Here is a 25,557-nt window from a genome sequence, read left to right as displayed (position 1 = left end):
TTTTAGATACCGTTTTCAATTAGCTATGCACATTGGTTTGTCTTTTTCAATTCTTAGGATCGATTTGGTAAAATTAGTTAAAAAGTTACCATATATATTTGGTAAATTTTTAGCTAATTTTCCAGTTTCTATCTTTTTTTTGTTTAAGCCTACTTTTTTGCTAATTTTACTAAATAAGTCATTATTTGATATTTGCTCTTGATAATATAAAGAACGCAATCAATTGATGAGTGGGGATCCTCTGTCTCATTTGGTGTCTCAATGTGTGTTACTCCAATTACCTTGCTGCCAATGAGTGGGGATCTTCTTTATATTAGTCGATACGTATCTTATCTTTTTTACTTTTGTTTCATTTTTATTCAACCAAGTCTTTAAAATCTCGTATGAACTAAAAAGTAATTTTTGTGTGAAGTTAACCACAACGGTCCTTTTAATGTTGATCGATTTTGAACCTAAATCAGAAGATAACACACTTGATAATTTTGCAAACTAATCAAACTAAATCTACAAAAATGGAATATTATCATGCATATAACCGTCTCATATAAATTTCCGAAATTTGGTATGTGATCCTCATCATTATAACCCCAACCCTTACAATCAACACACCACAAGTCCACAACTCAAATCACACACAAAAAATGTCTTCCCAAAAAAACATAACCATAACCATTGCCATGACAATCACCTTACTCTCTACTCTCCTCTCTTTCGTCGTAGCCGACACCCACCTAATCGAAAACCTATGTACTTCATCAAACAACGCGACCGCAGGAGCTTGCATCGAGTGCGTAAAAAGAAAAATCAATCTCGACATTACCGACATTTCAATCGTTGGGTCGACATTAAAATGTTGTGACGACGCAGCAAACGTCTTCCATGCCAATTTGATCAATCTTATAGCCTATCCAACTACTGACAGTAAATTAAAAATTCCCCTCGGTAATTGTAGTAAATTAATTGTTGGGGTAATTGCAAATGGTGTTGAATTGCGAAAGGATTTATCTAATGGAGAATTGAAATTAGCCAAAACTTCAATTGAAAATAATGTTATGAAGAATATTGAAGATTGTCGTAAATTGTTGGACCCTTTTAATGCAGCAATTCCACCTCTTGTTAAAACTGGATTGGTGGGTGTCCAAAATAAGTATAAAATTTCTCTTGACTTGTTGACTTATTTATCTGCTGATGCGGACCCGCCAAGTGCGGACGGGCCGGATCCGTTTAGTCCAGGTGCGGATGGGCCGGATCCGTTTGGACCAAGTGCGGCCGAAGATATCATGGATTGAGTATTGAGATATTAGACATATTGTAGATTGGGATCTCAAAAACAATCGATGTTTGATTTATGATTGAATAATAGAAGGATTATTGTCGAATAATCGAACTCTTAATTAAGTACGTCTTTTATTTACTTCTCCGGTTGTTGGATATGCAACTCAGAAAAATTCTTGTGTCATTCGGAGGGATGTAATCCTTACACCTAAGTCCTTATAATATTTTGTTTGGTGGGTTATCTTTTTGTGTGAGAACAGTTCTCTCGAAAAACACAAGAATTTTTATGCAAATCATACATGTCTTGGTTATTGCTGAAAAATCGAATGTTTTGAAAGAAAACCATGAATGTTCAATTTTGGTGTAATAATTAAAATCATTTACTTTTCTATTTTTTTTTTGAGGAAATCCAAAGGGGTTAATTCATTTTAATCAGTAGCGAGTCTACCCATGGCCAACGACAAAGCGTGCGCTAAACCATGTCCAACTTTGTTATAGTTTTTACGAATAAAAGAGACAACGGTAAGACAACTACAAATGTTCTGAAGAACTAGTAAGTTCCATAAACGGTCAAGTTTTGAAAAACTAGTTTATTAAATCATAGTTATCTAATAAAAAATAAATAATTATAAGATTAATCGGCCGCCTGCTCATCGAGACCCATTCCAATTTGAGCGTAAGGCGGGTCGAGCCAACAAGTATAGTCATGTCAAATGTCTTTTTTTTTTCTTTTTTTTTTGGTTGTTGTCTAGAAGTAGGGCAGGTAATAACAGGCCGGTGTCAAGATCATGGACCCCAACCCAACCCAAGTAAAGACTCACATCAAGCCAGGTCTCAACCGGGCTAGCCAGACCTTGGTTTAAAAGACTTGAGTGCTGGGGTTGCCCAAACCCGAGTCATTTCGTGCAATTGGACCCCTCTACGGATGTATGGAGTGTCATTTTTCGGTTTTCAAAACTCGGAAAAAAACACTTTAGGCAATGAATTACAAATTCTCATTTAATACGGACATTATTTATTTTAGGTTTAAGAAGGCTTAAATACACACCAAGTCACATCACATGGCAAAAATTGCCTAAAAAATACTCCTTCTCTCCCGGTCATTTGTTGTACTTTTTCATATTGGGGTGTCTCAGTGAGTTGTTGTCCTTTCTATTTTAAGAATGAACTTGATGAACAATTTGATCATTCACACTCATTTTGTTCCACTTGTCATTTAGTAACTGACCATTTCCTCTTTCCTTGTTTTTGTGCTAAAACAAAAGGACAACAATTGATCGGGACGGAGGGAGTACCAAATATTTTGTTGTTATAATTTTTTATCACCATATGGTAATATTTGACCGGTTTAAAGATTCACAAAATCTCGTTGAAGACGGGCGATATCCGTCACAAGCTTGTGACGGATACCGTTTCCTCTCACAAAATGCCCATTGAGAGGTGAGTGGAAAAGCGTAAAAGTCTTGCACCTTGTCTCTCTCCTTTTTGTGAGAGGTCGCGAAACTGCGACGGGATTAAAAGTTTGTGACGGGATTAACCCGTCACAAGCAAGACTAGCTGTTAAAGATTTAAGACGGATACTCGGCCTTAAGCTGGAGGTTTAATTGTTTTTCGAAAAGCTCGTACGTGAAGAAGGTATTGGAAACTGTAACAAACAATGGCGACGAAGATAAAAGATCTTCGTTCTTCGTTGCGATTGAAATATCGAGGTGCTCGCTATTCTTTGAGGTCTAGAGATGTTTATTCTCTACCAATTGATAATCTCAAACGCCATAAATCCAGGTTTTCAATTTCATCTTCTTTCAATTATTCCAATTTTATTTGATTTCTCGCATAATTAGGCACTTTTTATGAGAATACTTGAAATTAGGGTTTCGATTTTAGTTTCACGCTTGATAATTTAGGAATTATACGTAATTGTCGTGTTAAAATTCATAAGAAAGATCTCCACCATTGGGAAAAAGACTTGTTTGCGATTTTTAAAATTGTAGTAAAAGAAGCTTCAACCGAAAGTTGTACATATAGATTAGCTTTGTTCAAATAATTTCAAGCTAGTAGCTCAACGGAGAGCTTTACCTCGTAGTTGAGACCATAAAAAGCAGTTGCGCGCGAGAATTTATGTTATCTATATGCCGAAACTACTTTACTTTTCGGTTTTTCGTGTTAAAATTCATGACGGAGAGCTTACAATCCTTGTGGTTACACCATAAAAAAAAATTCGATATGATGTGTAGCATGTTACTGTTTCGCGCAAGAATTTATGTTATCTATATGCCAAAACTACTTTGCGTTTCGGAATTTTAATTGCTTGTGAAGCGAGTTATTGACCTCTGAATATTTATGTTAGCCGACACCAAATTTATATGCTGAAACTGCTTAGGTTTCGTATTTTTAATTGTCTGTGAAACGAGTTATTGACGTTCAAAACTCTGGTCGTTGAAGGTCTGCTCGTAAGATTTCCAAGTTGAAAGAGACAAGTATAGACGAAATTGAAAGAAGACTATTCCGGTATGCTATGGGATTCCCTTTTCTTGTCCTTCTTATCTTCTCTTGTGTTTCTGTATGCCTTTTACCAATTTTGAGGATACACTTGTTTATATCATGAGTCATGACTTGCTTCTCTACCCTTCGCGTTTGGTCTGTGCTAGGAATCAAGATTACAAAGAACAATCTCTTGAGTTTGCGAATGTTTATATCATGAGTCATGACTTGCTTCTCTACCCTTTGTGTTTGGTCTGTGCTAGGAATCAAGATTACAAAGAACAATTGCGAATGCAGCCTTATTTCACATTAATTATAAGGAAGTACGGTTTTATACCTCCAACGTTCACCAGTAGTTCTTTCCATTGGATATCTCCGTCATGTTTTCATCATGTGTATCATTTCACTTATGTAACCTTCAGAATCTTGACTTTGAGCTTGTGAAGCCGGGTTTGTTTGAAGGAGCTGTTATATCAGGAGGTATTATCTTCCACCTCAACTTCAAGGCTAGGTCCAAAAGCAATCTTGATGATCCAGTGCGCACTTTTTTTGCTCAAATTAGGCTTATAGGAGATGATCAGACTGATCTGACTGTGTTCTTTGACTGTTGCTTGAACTTGGGACCAACCCACGATCTTCCTGGTACGCGCGTAAATGTTTTCGTATCACTTACTCCACTGTTGCGTGATACATACGAACACTGATCAAATTTTGATGCAGATGAGGGCGAGAAAGGGTGTGTCGCGAAAATATATTGACCTCATAAAGGACATGTATGAGGGGGCTAGTGCAAGTGTTCGCACTAATGTTGGGAGAACGGAAGAATTTCCTATTACCATCGGGGTGCATCAAGGTTCCGCACTTAGTCCTTTTCTCTTTGCTATAGTTATGGATGAGTTGACAAGGGATATTCAGGACGACATCCCTTGGTGTATGATGTTTGCTGATGATATTGTGTTGATTGATGAGACAAAAGAGGGGGTGGAGAGAAAGTTGGAATTGTGGAGGCAGACTTTAGAGACTCGTGGGTTCAGGCTGAGCAGGAGTAAGACTGAGTATTTGAGGTGTCAATTCACTAAGGTGGCGGGGTTGAGATCGACAGAGGCGGAGAGTATTATTTTCGATGGGAATGTTGTTGAGGGCTCGGATTTCTTCAGATATCTAGGATCTATTATTCAAAAAGATGGGGAGTTAGACGGAGATGTGACTCACGAGAATTAAAGCGGGATGGTTGAAATGGAAGAGTGCTTTTCAGGTTTCTATGCGATAAAGATATGCCCCAAAGATTAAAGGAAAATTTTATCGCACGGCAATTAGGCTGCCCTACTTTACGGCTCGAGTGTTGGGCGTGAAACATTGTCACATTCAAAAGATGAGTGTGGCGGAGATGCGCATGTTGAGGTGGATGTGCGGACATACAAGGAAAGATCGGTTAAGGAATGAGGTGATTAGGGAAAAGGTTAAAGTGGCGCCAATAGAGGACAAGATGATGGAAAACCGACTAAGATGGTTTGGCCATGTGAGAAGAGACCTGGGCCACCAGGTTAGGAGGCTGGAGACTTGGAGAACAGAAAAAGGTCCCTAGAGCGAGAGGAAGGCCGAGAGCAGAGTGGTTGAGAGTGATACGGTAGCGATATGAGAGTTCCGGGGCTTGAGGAGAGTATGGTGACGGAGAGGGCACAATGGAGGGAAAGGATACATGTGGATTTTTAGTATTTGATGTTTTTTGACAGATTTAGTGTTTTTATTTATTTATTTAATTTAAAGAAATTAATTTATTTATTTTTCTCTCCTTTATTACACACTTTTTCAACAACCACTTTCTTATAGTTTTTACCAGGTTCATTCCGGATCCTTAACTCTATTTCGGTTTTTAAAAATCGTTTTAATCCTTTCTCTCGATTTAAATTTTAAGTTTTTATAAAAGAAAGACGGAATTCGATTTTAAAACCCCTAAGTTCACCTTGACTTTCCATTACATTTTCGTTCTCCCTTTTGTTTTTATCTTCCCCTTTTTATTCGCATTTTGAGGCGTGCGTTCACCCATGGACGGTTCGAAAGGATGATTCATGTCAGCCGACCCCAAATCATTTTGGGATTAAGGCTCTGATGTTGTTGTTGTTGTTGTTGTTGTTGTTGAGGTATACGACGGTGGCTGTCAATATTGTTCCACTTTGGTTTATCACCCGATGGGTGGGTGCAATAAGTTACTACGTGGCTGCGTGAATGACGATCTCTCCTGGCTTCATACCAATACTGATGCTGGCTATTTTCGCCCGAGTTGGTACAAATACAGTAAACGCCTTTGGCACTCTGTAAGTGTACTTACTCTATCTTAGCTTTTTTTTTTGTGGCTGTGCTAGATCAAACGCTGTTCAACTTATGTATATATAGGAGGTAGCAATCATGACTATGGAAGAAGATATGGCCAAGTCCCAAAACTCCAGGTTTTAAATTATTTTTGAACTTTGTTTAATTGATTTTAATCCATTTGTCTTCTGCCTCTCATTTGATTGATTAATTGATTGTTTCAACATGGATGTGTGCTCATTTTGGTTCCTCCTTTTGTTACTCCTTTACCGCGGTTTGGAAAATATCGATTTTACAATGGCCACGAGTTACTAACATATCCATTTCATTTACATTTTTTTTTTGTATATCGAGCTGTTTTAAATATTTGATCCTATATAAAAGACACAATGTCTAGTTCCCATGACACAAAATATGAAATTAGGGTTTTCATTATAGTTTCAGGTTTTTATTGTTGGTGAGAAACAAGAATGCCAACTTTGGGTTCTGTTTTGTGCTCTGGATTAAGGATCAACTGTTGATAACTTGAGTTTTTATGCTGTTATGGTATTACCGGGTCTCTTTTTCCAGCTGCTCTTTCATTTGTTTGTGGCTTGCTTAGATCGGGGCATGTTTCATCATTTTTCAGTTTGTATTATTGCGGTATTTTAAATGATTTATGGGTTGCATTGTTTGTGTATAATTAGCCTACTCCCTTTCAGAATTTGGCATTCGCCGCCTTTTGTTTTTTTTTCAATCAGTGTACAAGGTCATGTTAGCCACCCCAAACTTACTATCAAACCTTTCAACACTTCTTATGTTAGTTGTTTGTCAGTTTGTAGTAAAGCTAGTTGTTTACCTTGAAAGTACTAATCTTTGAAGGTCTGAAGGAAGATACGGTCCGGCCCATAAGATGTCCAATACCAAAAAGAACAGCTTAGATGAAATTGAAGACATAATTTTTAGGTATGTTGTGAACTTTCCTATTCCTGTTCATAAGTTATGCCCTCTTCTACCCATTCTGATGATACATGTATTCATTTCATGAAATTATATTTGTGGTCCGTGTTAGGAGGAACGAGGATTTCAGAATTCAATCTGTTGAGCATGCAACTGCAGCCTTGTCTCACCTTAATGCCAATGAGGTATGTTTCAGAGTTCCCATTTTCCCACTGTTTGTTCTTCCCCTCAATTATCTGCATTAACCTTTCACATGTTTCGTTTCTGTTATAAATGTTCAGGGTGTCGACTATGAACTCGTGAAGCCGGGTTTAATTGGAGGAGCTAGTATTTCGCGATCTATGATCTTCCACACCAACTTCAAGGCTAAGTGCAAGGGTGATCCTGATGCCCGAGTGCAAACATTCTTCGTCCAAATTAGATTAATGACAGATAAACCAGGTGACACCGAAGAATGCGTTGATTGTTGTGTTAACTTGGGCCCAAGCGGCGAACTTCCTGGTATGCACTTAAGCATATTTATTTGTTGTTCGTCTAATTTGTCACTTACCGCCTTTGTTTCCTTCACCACTATCGCGTAATCTGAACACAGATAATATTTTATTGCAGAGAAGGTATATAATGGTGGTTGTCGATATTGTGACGATTCTGATGTTTATCACCCAATAGGTGGGTGCTTGAAGTTACTACTTGGCTGTGAGAATGACGATAAGAAATGGCTTTTCGGTGATCATTCCGAGTGTTTCTAATGTCGTAATCCGTAGTAAGCTAACTTGCTTGTGGAGGGAGCACAAGCACAAATTCCAAAAACATCTACAAATCTACTGTGTGTATTAATTTATGATGTTCGATTTGTTAACTAGTTTTTGTTTAGTCTGTCAATGTTGCACGGTGAATCTTATTTACAAAAGAAAATTCCATGACACGGCGAGTTATGTCAGTAGCAGTATGAAGCCCCAGTTAAGATTACATATCCAAAGTGCTGGACTCAGAATCTGAGATAACCAAGTTTGACGTTTAGGTCTATGGACGTTGTGTTTTAACTTTTAAGTTTGTTAAGAACTGGAAATTTCGAAACTGAGGAATAATATCTAAGAAATCTAATGTCAGAAACTGTGTAGCATACTGCACACGTATTACGTGTGCTAGAAAGTAGACTGAAGTTCATCTGTAACTTCTCATTTTAGCATATAAACCTGGTCAAGCTACAAAATTGGACTGATTTCCTAATTATCCTGAAGACTTTACAATACATATTTGGGAGCGATTATGGAGCGTTATGCTTACACAAAACGAACCCTTATGGGTGGCTTGAAGTAGGTAACCAATTTCTGTCGTAACGCTTACAATAGCGTCAAATGAGGGTTTAGGGAAACTGTGCCACAAAAAAACCCGGGTTGAATGGTTGGACAAATCGAGTTAAGGAGTGTCGTAGGTCCATTTCCCTTATTTATTAATGACAGCCCTTCAATATGAACGTGGACTAAGACAAGGTAACCCGCTTTCTCCTCAATTTTTTCTTTTGTGTGTTGAAGTGTCGACGGTGATTCAGGAGATCAATGGGCGAGTTACGAACCCATATGGCTTTCATTTCAGTTAGGTTCATGCTATCAAGTCTGGAGCATAAGACAATGAACCTTAGAGAAATATTTCTATTAGCATATTCCTGATTGTTGTGTTACATACGGAGTAGTTAATTGAATAAAAAAACAATATTGCCAAATGCCAACAGCAAGTCATCAGCTACGAAGTACCAAGTTTTAGCAAAAATAATTGTTAGCCTATCTAGCGAAAACTCTCACAAAAAGTATAATTGGACGATATACACAAAGTGTATGTCGTCCAAGCTAACTTCCATTTCCTTCAATTTGGAGCATCCGCGGGTTCCATAATCAGGACCATATGAATTGAGGCAACAAAAATCTTCATCATTCTCCACCAAACCCCATCCGTAGGCGACTACTACATGACCCAGTGGTCTTTCTTCAATGGACTTGTTGACTTTCCTGCCTTTCACTGCTTTCTTTTTACCAGTCAGTCTTACCATTATCAACTTCCTCTTCTTATTACCATCCTTTTTCGAGTATGTCTTGAATTCGACTAGAACCCCGCCATAGGCTTTGATTGCATATTTCATGTAATCCGTGAGCTCCTCATGACTTAGATTTTCAGGACTTCTGCCATAAGTCCAATCAATCCCAAATTCCATGCCGACACCCTATAAAATAACATAAGAGTATATAAGATATTGCACTAACTTTGACTTTGCATTTTTAAATTAGTTTATAAGTAAGAAAAAGTTTTACCTCATTTAGAACTTTTGAGTAGTTGGAAAATGCCCTTCACTTGGCACCCCTTTGTCAAGAATAATTTGGAGAAAGTTTTCCAGAATTTGTCTATTTGTTGAAAGACTGTTTAGAACATGTTTTAAATAGTCTAGTGAAATAGATGGGCTTGTAATGCCGCGACGAGTTGCAATAATATTTGCTTGCATTTGCAACAAATGGTAAGTCGCAAATGCAATGCAAAGCTCTGGTAAGAAACAAATTGCGGGTTAAAGAGGGGTTGGAAGTATGTACACGAAAATAATCTAGATAATATAGGAAAGTCTATTTATAATATTACGCATCTAGTTAATATAGGATCATATACCATATCTCTAATAGCCTTAACCTTCAACAACACGAAAATGTTTCAGAATGACCTAAGATCAAAATTGCGTCGAGAACCACATTAATGACCGCTACTTGACAAAAGAAAAAAAACCCACCCACTTTGACAAAAACAGTAAATGGCACCACAAGTTCACACTGCTGGTGTAAATATGACAGGACTCAAGCCAACCCCTACTGCAATGTTGTATCTTTGAGGCCACTGTAGTGGGTTTTGGTCTATTTGGGTCTCAGAATATAGCACATTATCAACCAAGGCTACCATTTGGCATAGAGTCATAAACAAGCAATACTCGATAACTCGGCTAGAAATTCAGTTTTACAGCAGCAATTCTTGGACATGGTGCCTACTGCAATTTTTGGACATGTGTGTGTTTTGAACTTTTCACAGCAGCAACATTTACAGAAGTGGTGAAAACTGCCTTATAAACAGTTCCAAAGGCAGCATGTCCAAGAATTCTACTATGATGAAAATCCTTAGTTGTTATCTTAAGTTCTTTGCAGGAAAACTGGCTAGGCCCAGTCACCATTTCTGACTTGAAACTCATCTATTTTCTTTATCTTCTTCGTCGTATTGACAGAAGTCTAACCAAAGACAATAACAAGAATGCTAAAATAATGGGACTTTGCCCCTCATTCGTACACAACAACAACAACAACAACAACAACAACAACAACAACAACAACAACAACAACAACAACAACAACATTACCCCAATGCCTCAATGGCTCCCGCAAATTGCGGAGTAAGGAAGGGATTTTCGAATGACCCAAGATGAGAATTGCGTCGAGAATTGCATCAAAGGACCACTACTTCTCTAGAGAAAGAAGCACAACCATTTTAGTGAGCAGTTTTGCTTTATTCCATCATAATCGTCCAGAACCAAAGAGTAATGAATCTATGGCTCCATTGGAAATATGGAATCGCCCCTCATTCGTACCCAAAAAAAAAAATGAATGCTAAAATAATCACAACATTTACAAGCCTGCAACACCAAGGCTGAAACCTTGATTTCAAACTGGTGGTCTCACAATTACAGAAGTATCAGACACATTGTGAGTCTGAAATGAGGTTTCTGAGGCATAAACCCATGTGTTTCAAAACCGAAACTCTCAATGAGATGAAGATCAGTAAACCCTGAAAACCTCACATACATAATACATACATAAACTCCTTGAAATTATTCAGAAAGATCAATCTGAAGCTCTAAAACAGGTTTATTAAGCAATTCATAAACACCTTTTGTAATCAGTCCACACAGCACATATGTCAAAGACCCATTTCTCAAGTCAATCCCTTTTAACCTTAATGTGGCAGTCTGAATCTTAATATCGAGTTTGGTATCAAACTCGATTGCAAGAAAGTGATTCTTGGTAAATTTATTTACTTGTAATAGCATAATAATCACTCAATACTAGAAAAAAAATGGCAGAATTATGGTCTAAGTAACAAACTTTTCCGACAAGGAAAGTTTGCTAAAAGTAGTAAGAAAATAGAAAGGAAGGACAAATAAGACAATATACCATGCAAAAAAGGCAGTCTCTGTCTTTCCACCAACCAACTTCCTCAAAAAAAAATCTAAAATGTGTGTGGATGAGGAGGAGAATAAATGCAACGGAATACCTTGTAGTAACTCATGGGCCTGGGTAATATTTTAAGTTGATTTGTTTGGGCCAAAATCTCTCACGTTAATTATTTCCATGTCCAAACAACAAATTTTTGGGTAAGACCATTTTATGCATAAGACCAACATAATATCACAAAGCCCAAGTAAATTAGTGAATATAATTGTACAAAAATATTTTATTTTGATAACCAATAATTTATTTTGATAATTTGTGCATTTAAATATGTTGGTTTTATTATAAGATATCGGGTTATCAAGATAAAGTCAAAATATACATAAAATTACATGTTATTTATGGGCTATTTTCCTTTTGGGTCAGTCTTATATTATAGGACGGTCCTATAGGAAAATTGAAGCTATTTGGGTTCAAACCCTAGTAAATAGGGAATCCACACTATCCTCGCCACTAAGACACAAGCAACTTTCTATCTCATTCAATACATATTATTTACTTATCTTTCAAATCTTATCTTAATAAATACAAGATCATTTAGAGAGTTTATGTGCGTCTACGTCATCTAATACAGATTTTTTTTAAATTGTGAAATGCGGGGCCCACATAAAAGTAAATGAATTAATTTTAAAAAAAATTGTCGTTGTTGATGTTTTGTACGTAATTTTTTGTACGTAAATGATTACGTTTATGATTTTTTCGGAAAATTTTCCGACAATATTTATTTATATTACATTTATGATTTATGTTTTTAACGAAATAAACTAGTTTTATTACCCGTGAAATTAACGGGTCTAGCTATGTTGGGGCGTTAGATTGTTAATGTGTTATGCAAACCCATGTTTGCGATCGCATTGAATACTGAGGACAAAAAGGCCTTGTAAGAAAAAAAAAATCTATTTAATCAATACGTATATTTGTATAATGCAACTAATATTGCTACGTTTATTAGTATTTTACCACGATTATTGTTATTATTATTGTTGTTGTCTTTGATTTTTTTAAGTCTTTTTTTTATTAAACTCCCTCCACACAAGCAACTTTCTATCTCATTCAATACATATTATTTATTTATCATTCAAATAAATATTTCAGATTTATTGGGGTAGCGAAAATTAATCATTGTAGCTAATTTTTTTGGGATTGGGGTTGCAATGGCTACCCTTTGCTACTGCGTAGCTTCGCCCCTACAGATAAAAATTCAGTGAAATATAGTGTCTCGAACTCTCAATGGTTTAATTAGTAGATTGATAAACATTTGGACTCAGGTTCAAAACCCATTATCCACATTCATGTTATTTCTACCTTGTCGGCTTGTCGCTTTATACATTTTATTTCTTAATATGTTATATTATATGTAGCCCCATTTTTAGATTTCGCACAAGAATTCCAAATCCTGATCATAAGGTCTTTTTCTCTCTTAAGACAAGATATATCGATGTTGATCCTTTATCCTTTAGTAATTTGAGCTTAGTTGTCATAACTCATACTCTCTCATATTCTATATTTTCTTCCCCTTTCATATTTACACAAGAAATAACAAAGAGAATATGGAACACACAAAACACACTACCTCACATATAATTGAATTTGGACCACACAAATCATCCCAAAAAATGAATTAGGGAAGAAAACTCGAATAACCGAATAAGGAAATAGGGAAGAAAATATAGAATAGGAGGGAGTATTTTTAATGATATTACATCTCTTTTTCTTCAGTAAGGATCATTTATTCCACTTTTGTGTTTCGTTGTATGTATCACTTCACTCACCTTTTGACACATCACTTGTTGTAAAATAAAATATTGCAATAATTATATTAATTTGTTGTTGTGTTAGAAGGTGATTGGAGTGGCAAACAAATTAGGACATCAAATGGATAGATGATCCCCACTCATTTTTCTAAGATGATCTTTTAGTTTTTTGCGGCATGCTTTGATATATTTTTCTTTAATAATAAGGAATTGATAAAATGACATGTGTCTTCTAGATCAAATTTTTACTAAATAAATCTTGTTCATGTCAAATATAATATTAATATCTTACAATATTTTATTTTGATAACCCAATAATTTATTTTGATAATTTGTGCATTTAAATATGTTGGTTTTCATTATAAGATATCGGGTTATCAAGATAAAGTCAAAATATACATAAAATTACATGTTATTACTTATTCATGGGCTATTTTCCTTTTGGGTCAGTCCAATACTATAGGACGGTTCTATAGGCGAATTGAAACTACTGGGGTTCAAACCCTAGTAAATAGGGAATCCACACTATCCTCGCCAAAATTAGGTTGATGACAGATAAACCAGGTGACACCGAAGAATGCGTTGATTGTTGTGTTAACTTGGGCCCAAGCGGCGAACTTCCTGGTATGCACTTAAGCATATTTATTTGTTGTTCGTCTAATTTGTCACTTACCGCCTTTGTTTCCTTCACCACTATCGCGTAATCTAAACACAGATAATATTTTATTGCAGAGAAGGTATATAATGGTGGTTGTCGATATTGTGACGATTCTGATGTTTATCACCCAATAGGTGGGTGCTTGAAATTACTACTTGGCTGTGAGAATGACGATAAGAAATGGCTTTTCGGTGATCATTCCGAGTGTTTCTAATGTCGTAATCCGTGTAAGCTAACTTGCTTATGGAGGGAGCACAGGCACAAATTCCAGAAACATCTACAAATCTACTGTGTGTATTAATTTATGATATTCGATTTGTTAACTAGTTTTTGTTTAGTCTGTCAATGTTGCACGGTGAATCTTATTTACAAAAGAAAATTCCATGACACGGCGAGTTATGTCAGTAGCAGTATGAAGCCCCAGTTAAGATTACATATCCAAAGTGCTGGACTCAGAATCTGAGATAACCAACTCTGACGTTTAGGTATATGGACGTTGTGTTTTAACTTTTAAGTTTGTTAAGAACTGGAAATTTCGAAACTGAGGAATAATATCTAAGAAATCTAATGTCAGAAACTGTGTAGCATACTGCATACGTATTACGTGTGCCAGAAAGTAGACTGAAGTTCATCTGTAATGTAACTTCTCATTTTAGCATATAAACCTGGTCAAGCTACAAAATTGGACTGATTTCCTAATTATCCTGAAGACTTTACAATACATATTTGGGAGCGATTATGGAGCGTTATGCTTACACAAAACGAACCCTTATGGGTGGCTTGAAGTAGGTAACCAATTTCTGTCATAACGCTTACAATAGCGTCAAATGAGGGTTTAGGGAAACTGTGCCACAAAAAAAACTGGGTTGGATGGTTGGACAAATCAAGTTAAGGAGTGTCGTAGGTCCATTTATTAATGACACCCCTTCAATATGAACGTGGACTAAGACAAGGTAACCCTCTTTCTCCTCAATTTTTTTCTTTTGTGTGTTGAAGTGTCGACGGTGATTCAGGAGATCAATGGGCGAGTTACGAACCCATATGGCTTTCATTTCAGTTAGGTTCATGCTATCAAGTCTGGAGCATAAGACAATGAACCTTAGAGAATTATTTCTATTAGCATATTCCTGATTGTTGTGTTACATACGGAGTAGTTAATTGAATAAAAAACCAATATTGCCAAATGCCAACAGCAAGTCATCAGCTACGAAGTACCAAGTTTTAGCAAAAATAATTGTTAGCCCATCTAGCGAAAACTCTCACAAAAAGTATAATTGGACGATATACACAAAGTGTATGTCGTCCAAGCTAACTTCCATTTCCTTCAATTTGGAGCATCCGCGGGTTCCATAATCAGGACCATATGAATTGAGGCAACAAAAATCTTCATCATTCTCCACCAAACCCCATCCGTAGGCGACTACTACATGACCCAGTGGTCTTTCTTCAATGGACTTGTTGACTTTCCTGCCTTTCACTGCTTTATTTTTACCAGTCAGTCTTACCATTAGCAACTTCCTCTTCTTATTACCATCCTTTTTCGATTATGTCTTGAATTCGACTAGAACTCCGCCATAGGCTTTGATTGCATATTTCATGTAATCCGTGAGCTCCTCATGACTTAGATTTTCAGGACTTATGCCATAAGTCCAATCAATCCCAAATTCCATGCCGGCACCCTAGAAAATAACATAAGAGTATATAAGATATTGCACTAACTTTGACTTTGCATTTTTAAATTAGTTTATAAGTAAGAAAAAGTTTTACCTCATTTAGAACTTTTGAGTAGTTGGAAAATGCCCCTTCACTTGGCACCCCTTTGTCAAGAATAATTTGGAGAAAGTTTTCCAGAGTTTGTCTCTTTGTTGAAAGACTGTTTAGAACATGTTTTAAATAGTCTAGTGAAATAGATGGCCTTGTAATGCCGCGACGAGTTGCAATAATATTTGCTTGCATTTGCAACAAATGATAAGTCGCAAATGCAATGCAAAGCTCTGGTAAGAAACAAATTGCGGGTTAAAGAGGGGTTAGATGTATGTACACGAAAATAATCTAGATAATATAGGAAAGTCTATTTATAATATTACGCATCTAGTTAATATAGGATCATATACCATATCTCTAATAGCCTTAACCTTCAACAACACGAAAATGTTTCAGAATGACCTAAGATCAAAATTGCGTCGAGAACCACATTAATGACCGCTACTTGACAAAAGAAAAAAAACCCACCCACTTTGACAAAAACAGTAAATGGCACCACAAGTTCACACTGCTGGTGTAAATTTGACAGGACTAGGCCAACCCTACTGCAATGTTGTATCTTTGAGGCCATTGTAGTGGGTTTTGGTCTATTTGGGTCTCAGAATATAGCACATTACCAACCAAGGCTACCTTGAAACTCATCTGTTTTCTTTATCTTCTTCGTCGTATTGACAGAAGTCTAACTAAAGACAATAACAAGAATGCTAAAATAAATGGGACTTTGCCCCTCATTCGTACACCACAACAACAACAACAACTACATTACCCCAATGCCTCAATAGCTCCCGCAAATTGCGGAGTAAAAGAGGGGGGGGGGGGGGGGGTTTCGAATGACCCAAGATGAAAATCGTCGAGAATTGCATCAAAGGACCACTAATTCTCTAGAGAAAGAAGCGCAACCACTTTAGTGAGCAATTTTGCTTTATTCCATCATAATCGTCCAGAACCAAAGAGTAATGAATCTATGGCTCCATTGAAAATATGGAATCGCCCCTCATTCGTACCAAAAAAAAAACGAATGCTAAAATAATCACAACATTTACATGCCTGCAACACCAAGGCTGAAACCTTGATTTCAAAACTGGTGGAGTCACAATTACAGAAGTATCAGACACATTATGTAAGAAAGGTTATATTGAATATGTAAAAAGGATACATTGCACTCATAATTACATTGGTATTTATAGGGACTAATGGACCTCTATTTTAGGTGAAAATAAGGATCCTATAGACAAGAATAATACACTAGCTATATTTACATAATAGGATTATTTACTTTGCTTATTTGTGAAGATTTGAAGATATGGAGGATATGGGAGGATTATGGTTAATACGCCCCCTAAAGATGGACTTCGGGGGGAGAAGACCAATCTTGTTTCGTAGTTCTTGAAATCGTGGCTTGTGAAGTGGCTTGGTTAGGGCATCAGCGAGTTGATCTTTACCAGCAATATGTTGAATTCGAATGTGACCAAGCTGAAGTTGTTCGCGAACAAAGTGAAAAGCAAGAGCCATGTGCTTCATTCTTGAATGAAAAACCGGATTTTTGGCATAGAGTGTTGCAGACATATTGTCACAGTAGATGGCAGGTGCTTTGGTGGTGACTATGCCGAGTTCAGTGAGTAGGTTGCGTAACCAGAGAGTCTCAGTAGTAACAGCAGCGACAGCACGGAACTCAGCTTCGGTCGTGGATAGAGCCAATCCTCGTTGCTTTTTCGAGGACCAGGAGATGGGATTGCGTCCGAGATAAATGAGGTAGCCAGTGGTGGAGATGTAAGATTGTTTGTCACCTGCAAAGTCAGCGTCACAAAAAGCATGAAGACAAATAGGTGAGATGCGATAGAGTTGGAGGTCGTGGTTTTGAGTGCCTTGAAGGTAGCGTAGTAATCGTTTCAGGGCAGTCCAGCGGGTGGAGGTAGGATGATAAAGGAACTGAGCTAGCCGGTTAACGGTGAAAGCTATATCTGGTCGGGTGAGAGAGAGATATTGTAAGCTCCCAACAATGGCACGATAATCCGTGTGATCTTGGACCGGTTTTTTATCTTCACGGATAAGTGGTGTGTCCGTAGCAATAGGAGTGTTTATTGGTTTTGCTTCGGACATTTTGTATTTTGTTAGTAGATCATAAATGTATTTAGATTGGTTTAGGTGTATGCCGAGATCATTATGTGCGACCTCGATGCCAAGAAAATAAGAGAGTGGTCCTAAATCTTTTATTGAGAATCGTTTTGCTAAATTGGTTATAAATTGTTGGATATGGTTGTGATTTGGGCCGGTAATGATGATGTCGTCTACGTAGACGAGCATGTATATACAGGTTGTTTTTGTTTTTAGAAGAAATAATGAAGAGTCGGATATGGATTGTTTGAAACCATAGGTAACAAGATATGTCTTTAATTCAGTATACCATGCGTGAGGGGCTTGTTTTAAGCCATAAATGGCCTTGTTTAGCTTGCATACAAAGTCAGATTGTGCGGCATCAACGAAGCCTTGTGGTTGAGCCATATACACACTATCAGTTAAAGTGCCTTGTAAAAAGGCATTGTTAACGTCTAGTTGTCGAAGTGCCCAATTGTTGACGACCGCGAGAGAGAGAATGAGACGGACGGTTGTTGGTTTAATCACTAGGCTAAAGGTTTCAGTATAGTCTATGCAGGGTCGTTGGTGAAAACCTTTAGCTACAAGACGTGCTTTGTGCTGCTTGAGTGTTCCATCGGGATTATATTTGATCCGATATACCCATTTGCAGCCAATGACATTGTGTGAGGGTTGTCGAGGAACTAGAGTCCAAGTTTGATTTCGGACAAGAGCATCATATTCTTCCTGCACAGCGTGACGCCATGGAGGAAGGATGAGTGCTTGCTTGACCGTGTTTGGTAGCGATTGAATTGTGGTGGAAGCTTGAGCGAGGTTTGCATATTTAGGATTTGATTTTCGAATATTGTTTTGAAGTCGAGTGACTACATTGCTAGGTGGTTGATGGTTCGATGTGGGTGTGGGTGTGGTGGTCGATGTTGATGGAGTTGTGGTAGAGGTTGAGGGTGCAGCGGATGATGAGGGGGTGAAGGAGGTAGCTCGGCGTGTATATACTTGGTGAATAGGATGACGGGACTGATGGGTAGCGGAAGGAATGGTACTGGAAGTGTTAGGTGGAGTTTGTGCGAGGACGGGAATGACAAGGTTACACCAATCATCGGGATTGGTGTAAGTGTGAGTGGTTGATGCGGTTGTAAGAAGACTTTTATAAGTAAATTCGTCTTCAATAAATTTAACATGACGAGAGGTGTAGATGCGATTTGTCTTAGGGTCGAGGCAATGAAAGGCACTTTGAGTGGTGGAATATCCTACGAAAATACAAGGTAAAGATCTATAGTCGAGTTTGTTCTTTGTATAGAGCCGAAGCCATGGGTAACACAAGCATCCGAAATTGTGTAATTTGGCATAATTGGGTTCGACATTATGTAGTTTAAAATATGGAGTTTTGTTGTTTAATGATTTAGTGGTTAGCCGATTAATTAAGTATGTAGCGGTACTAAACGCAAAGGGCCAAAGAGTGGTGGGGAGACCTGCGTGGGATAGTAATGCAAGCCCAGTTTCAACAATGTGACGATGGCGTCTTTCGACGTATCCGTTATGTTCGGGGGTGTGAGGCGGAGAGGTGGAATGACTTATGCCATTATCGAGTAAGACAGGTGTTAATTTTTGGAATTCTCCACCATTGTTGGAGAAAAAATGTTTAACGGTTTTATTAAAATATTTTTCCACGAGAGCTTTAAATCGGAGAAAGACTTGTACGGTTTCAAATTTTTGTTTTAAAGGGAATAACCAAATGTACTTTGTATAGTGGTCGACAAATATAACATAATATTTGTAATTTTCACATGATAAAACGGGACTTGTCCATAGGTCCGAGTAGATTAATTCAAGTGGTGCGGTTGTAGTGAATGACGATGTTGCAAATGGTAATTTCGTGCTCTTACTGATATGACACGAATTGCAAAAAGAAAAATCGGTAAATGGAAATGTTGCATTTTTATTAATGATTTCCATTACATCATAGGTCGGGTGTCCTAATTTATGATGCCATAAAATTGGAGTTGAGCTTTTCTTGGTGAAGTAAGCACGTGGTTGGGACGGGCTCAACTTGTAAATCCCGTCTTTAGCTCGGCCCTGGAGGAGTATCGTTCCCGTCGAGATTTCCTTTACAATAAACGAAGAGGATGAGAAAATTACACATGCATTATTTTCACGGCATAATTGTGAAATAGACAAAATATTACGAGAAATTCGAGACACATGTAAAACATTAGTGAATTTAAGAGACGATAAAGGTAAATAAAGCGAACCTATATTAGCGATATCCAACGAGGAACCATCTCCAATAAACAGGTTGTCGGGACCGAGGTAAGGAGAGTGAAGGGCAAGGGTGTCAAGGTCGTGGGTGACGTGGTGGGAGGCCCTACTGTCGAGCAGGTAGTTAGGTTTGGGGCCGGGGTGGTTGGCGGTGGCCGTGTTGGCCTGGGGTGGTACTGGTTGTTGCGTGAAGGTGGGGATGGAAACACAATATTGGGAAACAATTTTCTAAAGAAAGGGCAATTTGCAATAACATGCCCAGTTTGCCTACACCATTGACAACGATCCTTAAAGGGACGTGGGGTGGTGCTGGTGGAGGCCGAAGGTTGCTGAGGCAGGGGGTTGTATTGGGTGGCAGACGGCTGATATTGGTTACGATTGCCGCTGTAACACTACGGATTTTCCTTGGTGACTACTCGACCGAGTAGAACCTACTCGGCCGAGTAGTGCTGAGGTTGTGTATTGTTTTGGTTCGCAGAAACACTCGGCCGAGTAAAGTGAACACTCGACCGAGTATGGGACACTCGGCCGAGTATACACTTACTCGACCGAGTGTCCGGTTTGGCGAAGTGTTATTTCGACGGTTTGATTGGGGAGCGTTTAAGATTTATTTTATATCCGCGTCAGTTTTCAAAATATCATTTCTACTTCATCATTCTTACGTAACCCTAATCTCTCCCTAATTACTCCTTAATCACCCCTTTGCTTTGTTGATTGCGAAACCTTCGGAGTCCTTACGTACATTTCCTCATCCTACTGTTGGTAAGTGTTATTCTATGTTGTTTGTATTCGTTGGGGTTACTGTGTGTTTACGGAATTGGGGAAATATGGGGATTGTGCAATGTGTAATTGTGTGATATGATTATGTTATAGGAGAAGACTTCGTAGAGGAGCCTTTCTGAGTGTTCAAGTCCTTTCCCACTGTTGATTGCTAAGGTAGGGTTTCCCTACTCAGTTTACTGTCAATTGATTTGAGATTGTGCTTGTTGTAATTGTTGTTATTTGCTGATCATCGGAGTATGGGGATTGTTGTGACGATGTTGGTATGAGCGGATTGAGATGGTTGTGATGTCATGTGATTGTGATTGTGGTGGAGTCACTTGCGGGAGTGGCTTCACACCTAGTTCGCCCTCCGTGGAACCCGCCACGGGAGGGGATGTGCACATTAAGGGACAGGGATTGTTAGTCGCTCGTTGATGAGCTGGACTAGGTGGGGATGGGCTGCGGTCACCCACTGGCGGCGAGGATTACCTGTTGCGATGGGTAATCTGGCAGGGCTACACACTTCGGTGTGTAGTCGGTTACTGTGTGAGATCGATGATCAGCTGGTTGTATTGTTGTTGTCTTGTATTGATTGAGTAGTACGACCCCGTGTTGTTGTTTTGTAAAACCTGCGGTGATCCATTCGGGGATGGTGAGCGATTGTGACAGATGTAATGCGAGATGTTTAGCTATGGGACGGTCATGGGGAGTCACCACGTCAAGTCTAGCTTCCGTTGTTATGAGTTTAGATGTCTTGGATTTCATTTGTATCGAGACCTTGTACGTTTATTTTGAGTTGGTCTGAGATAATGTAATCTTTAACTTATATACTTTGATAAATGTTGTTTGGAAATTGTAACTTTGATATACTAACCTCGGGAAACCGAGATGGTAACAGCCTTTCATGCTAGGGTAGTCCTTGGTAAGGTACCTTGGTATGAGGGGGTGTTACAAAGTGGTATCAGAGCCGACGATTCCGGCACCTAAAACTAATGAACTCAACGAACTTAAGGAGTCTAAATAAAATGAACCCGGGAGAGTTGTTTGGAGCTACCGCAAAGACTTGGGAGACGTCCGGAGTCGCACTAAGGCCCTTACGATCTCAAGCCTGGTCACATGGGGGAAACTGTTGTATGTTTGAGTTATGTGTGTTTGATATCTGTAGTTTGAATCTTGTGCATGGTTGGATTAAATGAGGAAAGAAGTGGAATATGGTAGTAGTTGAAAGATGTATCGACGATTTGTTGATGTTGAAACTTTGAGCATGGAATATGTTGGCATGTTAAGTGTTGGAACATGGTAAAAGATGAAAAGTGAATTGTGAAATTGTATCTGGTTGATATTGAGCATGAAGAATGTGATCATGTTACCTGTTTAATACAATGTTGAGCATAAAGTATGGTAGTGGTACATGTGCATATGAATATGATGATTTTAATGCTTGATTGTTGGTAGAAGCATGTGATTAAGGTCATGCGTCTGTATATGTAAATGTGGTGTTTAATTTTAATGTGAATATGATAAATGTTCAACTATGTACTGGTTTTTAGAAGCATTGGGTCGTTATTGCTTGTTTTATGCATGTTAAAGTTGTTTTGAAAAGAAATTTTTGATTTGTATACAAACCGATTTTGGAAGGGTTGTCTTAAAACTGTCATAAGTCGAGTTCTAGAAAAGATATTGCTGTGATTCCAAGTTGAGGTGATAGCTTGTCCTCTTACGATTCTAACGATAGGTCACACGCCCAGATTGACCAAGTAACGAGTGAGATATGATTGTTTTACGAAAACTGGACGGTGCTGAGAATCTGCGCTATACTCGACCGAGTAGTCCCTACTCGGCCGAGTGTCTTTTATACTCGACCGAGTATTCCATATTCGGCCGAGTAATCTTTCTGTGATAATACTTTGTTTAGCGTCCTGGAGTCGTGAACTCGGCCGAGTAGTCTTATACTCGACCGAGTAAGGTCTACTCGGCCGAGTATTCCCAATACTCGACCGAGTAATCCTTCTGCGGCAATTGAGTTGCTTCTGGAGTCGAAAACTCGACCGAGTAATATAGTTACTCGACCGAGTACCTTGTACTTGACCTAGTATGTTATGTACTCGACCGAGTACCTCGTTAGGCGGCCACTTTGAGTCGGTGGCTATGTTCTTACTTTTGTTTTGAGTCGGTGGCTATGTTTTTACTTTTGTTTTGAGCGGTGGCTATGTTTTCATTGTTTTGAGTCATAGGGTATATACACCTGTATGTTTTGAGTCTTAACGCATTCTTTTATATGAGAGACGGTCTTGATACGTAAGTTACCTAAGGTATGACAGGGAGAATGCCGGGTTATGAGAGATAAGTGTTGGATAAGGAAGACATGTGTTAATGTGGTTGTGAGAGATAGTGAAAAAAAAAAAAAAAAAAAAAAAAAAAAATGAAGAATGATGAGCTAATCGAGGTAAAGAGCATGTTTTGTGAGATATGATGAGTGAAATAGTCGTGTATTGAGTAGTATAAAAGTAAGTGTATATGGGCAAGGGTGATGTAAGTGCAAAGAAGCATGAGAATGAAAGATTGAGATGAGAGATACGAATAGTGACATTTCGGGATGTGTAAGGACTTATAGAGGGAGACGGTTAGCATTGTGTTGCTTAAGGATATATGTAATGAAAGGTTGCTTTAGAGGGATGGAGAAGAGGGTTATATAGTGAACTTAGATAGAGTTATGTCGCGACGTGGATTTGTAGATGGTGACCAAGTTTGGGAATTTGGAATTTTCAGGATGTGAGCCTAGTGAGTAATTCTTTGGGCAGCTAACGTTATGAGATGAATTTTGGTTTCCTAGTGATGTAAAAAGGGAGATGCAATTGTTTGAACTTTAAACGTTGATTTTATGGATAGATTAGTGACAATTGGGAGTTATAGTATAATGAGAGAAGACCCATGGTAAGAAAGAGTGAGATGATATCGACATAAAATAATGGGGATTGAGTTTGGAGCAATGTGAAGGTAACCGGAGCACTTAAGAGTTAGACAGAAATAATGAAGAGTTGAATCATTAAGGGAGTTTGTCGAGGGTAAAAGAAAAGAATAGGGGAGTAAAACTAGGAACATGTTCACTGAGGATATGTGATATAAAAGTAAGGGATCGTAGAGATGTATGATACTATCATGAGGATTTGAGTTACAGTTATATAGAAGTTCCAGGACAACATGATAATCATGAGTTTCAAGGAATTAAAGAAAGCAAAAGTTGGGTAAAGAATTTGTACGATATGAGATTTTGGTGGTGAGTCGGGTGACGATACAATTACGGATGAAATTGGAAATAGTGTTGAGGTGATTTTTGTTGATATATTTGATGTTTGTCGTTTGGGATGAGAACCAAAGGGAGGAAAAGGATTGTTATATTAAGAAGTGATAGTAAGAGAGTAGTCACATGAAAAATGTTGGTGTCATAGTATTGTCACTAGTGGTTGAGGATGATGTTATTTTGGGGAACTTAGTTGTTCTAATGAGGTTGATTTTGTGAAGGTTATTAATGTTTGGTTGTGAGGGATTTTAAGGTATGGATATATGAGGTATTCGTTAGTAGTTGGGTACAGATGATATGGCTACGTTCGCCGGGTGGTGATAATTGTGTGTAAAAGAAGATATGTTATGAAGGGCACCGAGTTAAGTCCTGGATAAGAGGTATTCATTGTCAAGTGGTAACTTACGTAATCAGGATTGGCTATTTGGAAGTGATTATGGGTCTTAGGAGTATGTAAATGTTTGTGTGAGGTTGTGACCTCACGAGATGCGGTATGGTGTGATAGTCATAAAGTTGTTATATGAATGTTTGTAATATATGTTGGATACGGTAACTTAATGGAATGATGATCAAAAAAAGTGATAGTTTGGGTGGTCTGACAAGACTGGTTATACTTGCATGTGTATTCATGATATAGGTTTAATCCATGAAAAGTATGGATGGTATGCATGAGATTCTTGTCTATTTATTCCGTATTATGTATGGTGTTGTGATCTGGTAAAGTAGTTTTGAGTAAGTTTGTTGTCCAAGATGTTATATTGAGTCGGTGTTTATGGGATTGTGTATGGCACGGTACTTACTTGTTGTGATGCGGGTATTTTCGCACCGTGGTGCTACTGTTGGTGGCAATGTTGCGATGTTGTCACCGGTTGTGGTGGAGTAGGTGAGATGACTATAATACGAGTTTTAAAGTAAGTGCATACCGATTAAACATAGATTGTTGTTTTGTTTGTCTTGTTCCTTGTGAGTTTTGGTTGAACATAAAGACTGTTTTGTTTTGTTGATGTTTCTTACCGATTTCGGTTTGGGAATGAGGGTAGAGTATGATGTGAAAGAGAGTTGTATATGTTTTCGTTGTTGTCATGGTATAGTGATATTCTGTTGATGGGACACAGATTGTGAGAAGTTGTTACGATAATTTTTATCTTGTTTTAAGATGAGGCATCGGTAGTCATAGTCATGGCAAGTGATTCGTGGAATATGTGTTGTAATGATCTGAAAGCGACAAGTGGTTCATAATCTTTTGTTGAGATAGTGAGTGCGGGATATTGGGAATTAGTGTCATGTTCGATTATGTATGAGTTTTGCGGTAATGAAAGAAAAGAACTTGAGGATCTAGTGTGAGTGTACGTAACAAGTGTGGAGTGTGAATTATGCTTTTGGTGATATGAGTTTTATACAGTTTATATAAAGATATATGTCATGTTGCGGTAATGTGGAAGAGTTGAAGTTTTGGGTTAAGTTAAGGATTTTGAGGTATAGGTTAGGGGGTGTGACGAGTGAATGGAAGGATGAGAGTTGTTTAAGTAAGAGAGCCTAAGATATATGCATGGCGACTGTTCAGATTATAAGTGGTTATCTTTGACATGTGGTGGTGATGAAGATAATGAGAGGTATAACGAAGGATCTAGTATTAGTGAGTTACGAGGACGTAACATTTATCTTAAGAGGAGTAGGATGCGATAAAAGAGATTTTGATGGTTGTGCATA

The 25,557-nt window shown here is 38.0% G+C and overlaps 1 protein-coding gene and 1 long non-coding RNA gene across 2 annotated transcripts; both read left to right on the top strand.

The window, feature by feature from the left end:
* The first annotated feature begins 2,921 nt into the window (after nucleotides 1-2,921).
* On the top strand, nucleotides 2,922-3,964 carry LOC141651978 (uncharacterized). The gene is made up of 3 exons (XR_012546920.1): nucleotides 2,922-3,057; nucleotides 3,718-3,783; nucleotides 3,924-3,964. It is a non-coding gene; the product is annotated as an uncharacterized LOC141651978 (long non-coding RNA).
* A 1,932-nt stretch (nucleotides 3,965-5,896) lies between these two features.
* Nucleotides 5,897-7,877, top strand: LOC141651977 (uncharacterized). The gene is made up of 6 exons (XM_074459660.1): nucleotides 5,897-6,071; nucleotides 6,151-6,203; nucleotides 6,928-7,011; nucleotides 7,118-7,190; nucleotides 7,287-7,506; nucleotides 7,615-7,877. Exons 1-6 carry the CDS (start codon nucleotides 5,946-5,948, stop codon nucleotides 7,752-7,754), a joined length of 696 nt encoding a protein of 231 aa, XP_074315761.1. The 5' UTR covers nucleotides 5,897-5,945; the 3' UTR covers nucleotides 7,755-7,877.
* Nucleotides 7,878-25,557: the final 17,680 nt, after the last annotated feature.

The sequence above is a fragment of the Silene latifolia genome, chromosome 4 (assembly GCF_048544455.1).
Source record: "Silene latifolia isolate original U9 population chromosome 4, ASM4854445v1, whole genome shotgun sequence".
Lineage (NCBI taxonomy): Eukaryota > Viridiplantae > Streptophyta > Magnoliopsida > Caryophyllales > Caryophyllaceae > Silene > Silene latifolia.
The sequence above is the reverse complement of the archived record's forward strand: the minus strand, read 5'-3'. Positions and strand labels throughout refer to the sequence as shown.

Bases quoted from the DNA above. Each gene is read 5' to 3' on its own strand.
- LOC141651977 (XM_074459660.1), top strand. From the start codon at position 5,946: ATGGGTGGGTGCAATAAGTTACTACGTGGCTGCGTGAATGACGATCTC. The intron at 6,072-6,150 runs GTAAGTGTACTT...ATGTATATATAG, and splicing joins GTAAACGCCTTTGGCACTCT to GAGGTAGCAATCATGACTAT. The intron at 6,204-6,927 runs GTTTTAAATTAT...TAATCTTTGAAG, and splicing joins GCCAAGTCCCAAAACTCCAG to GTCTGAAGGAAGATACGGTC.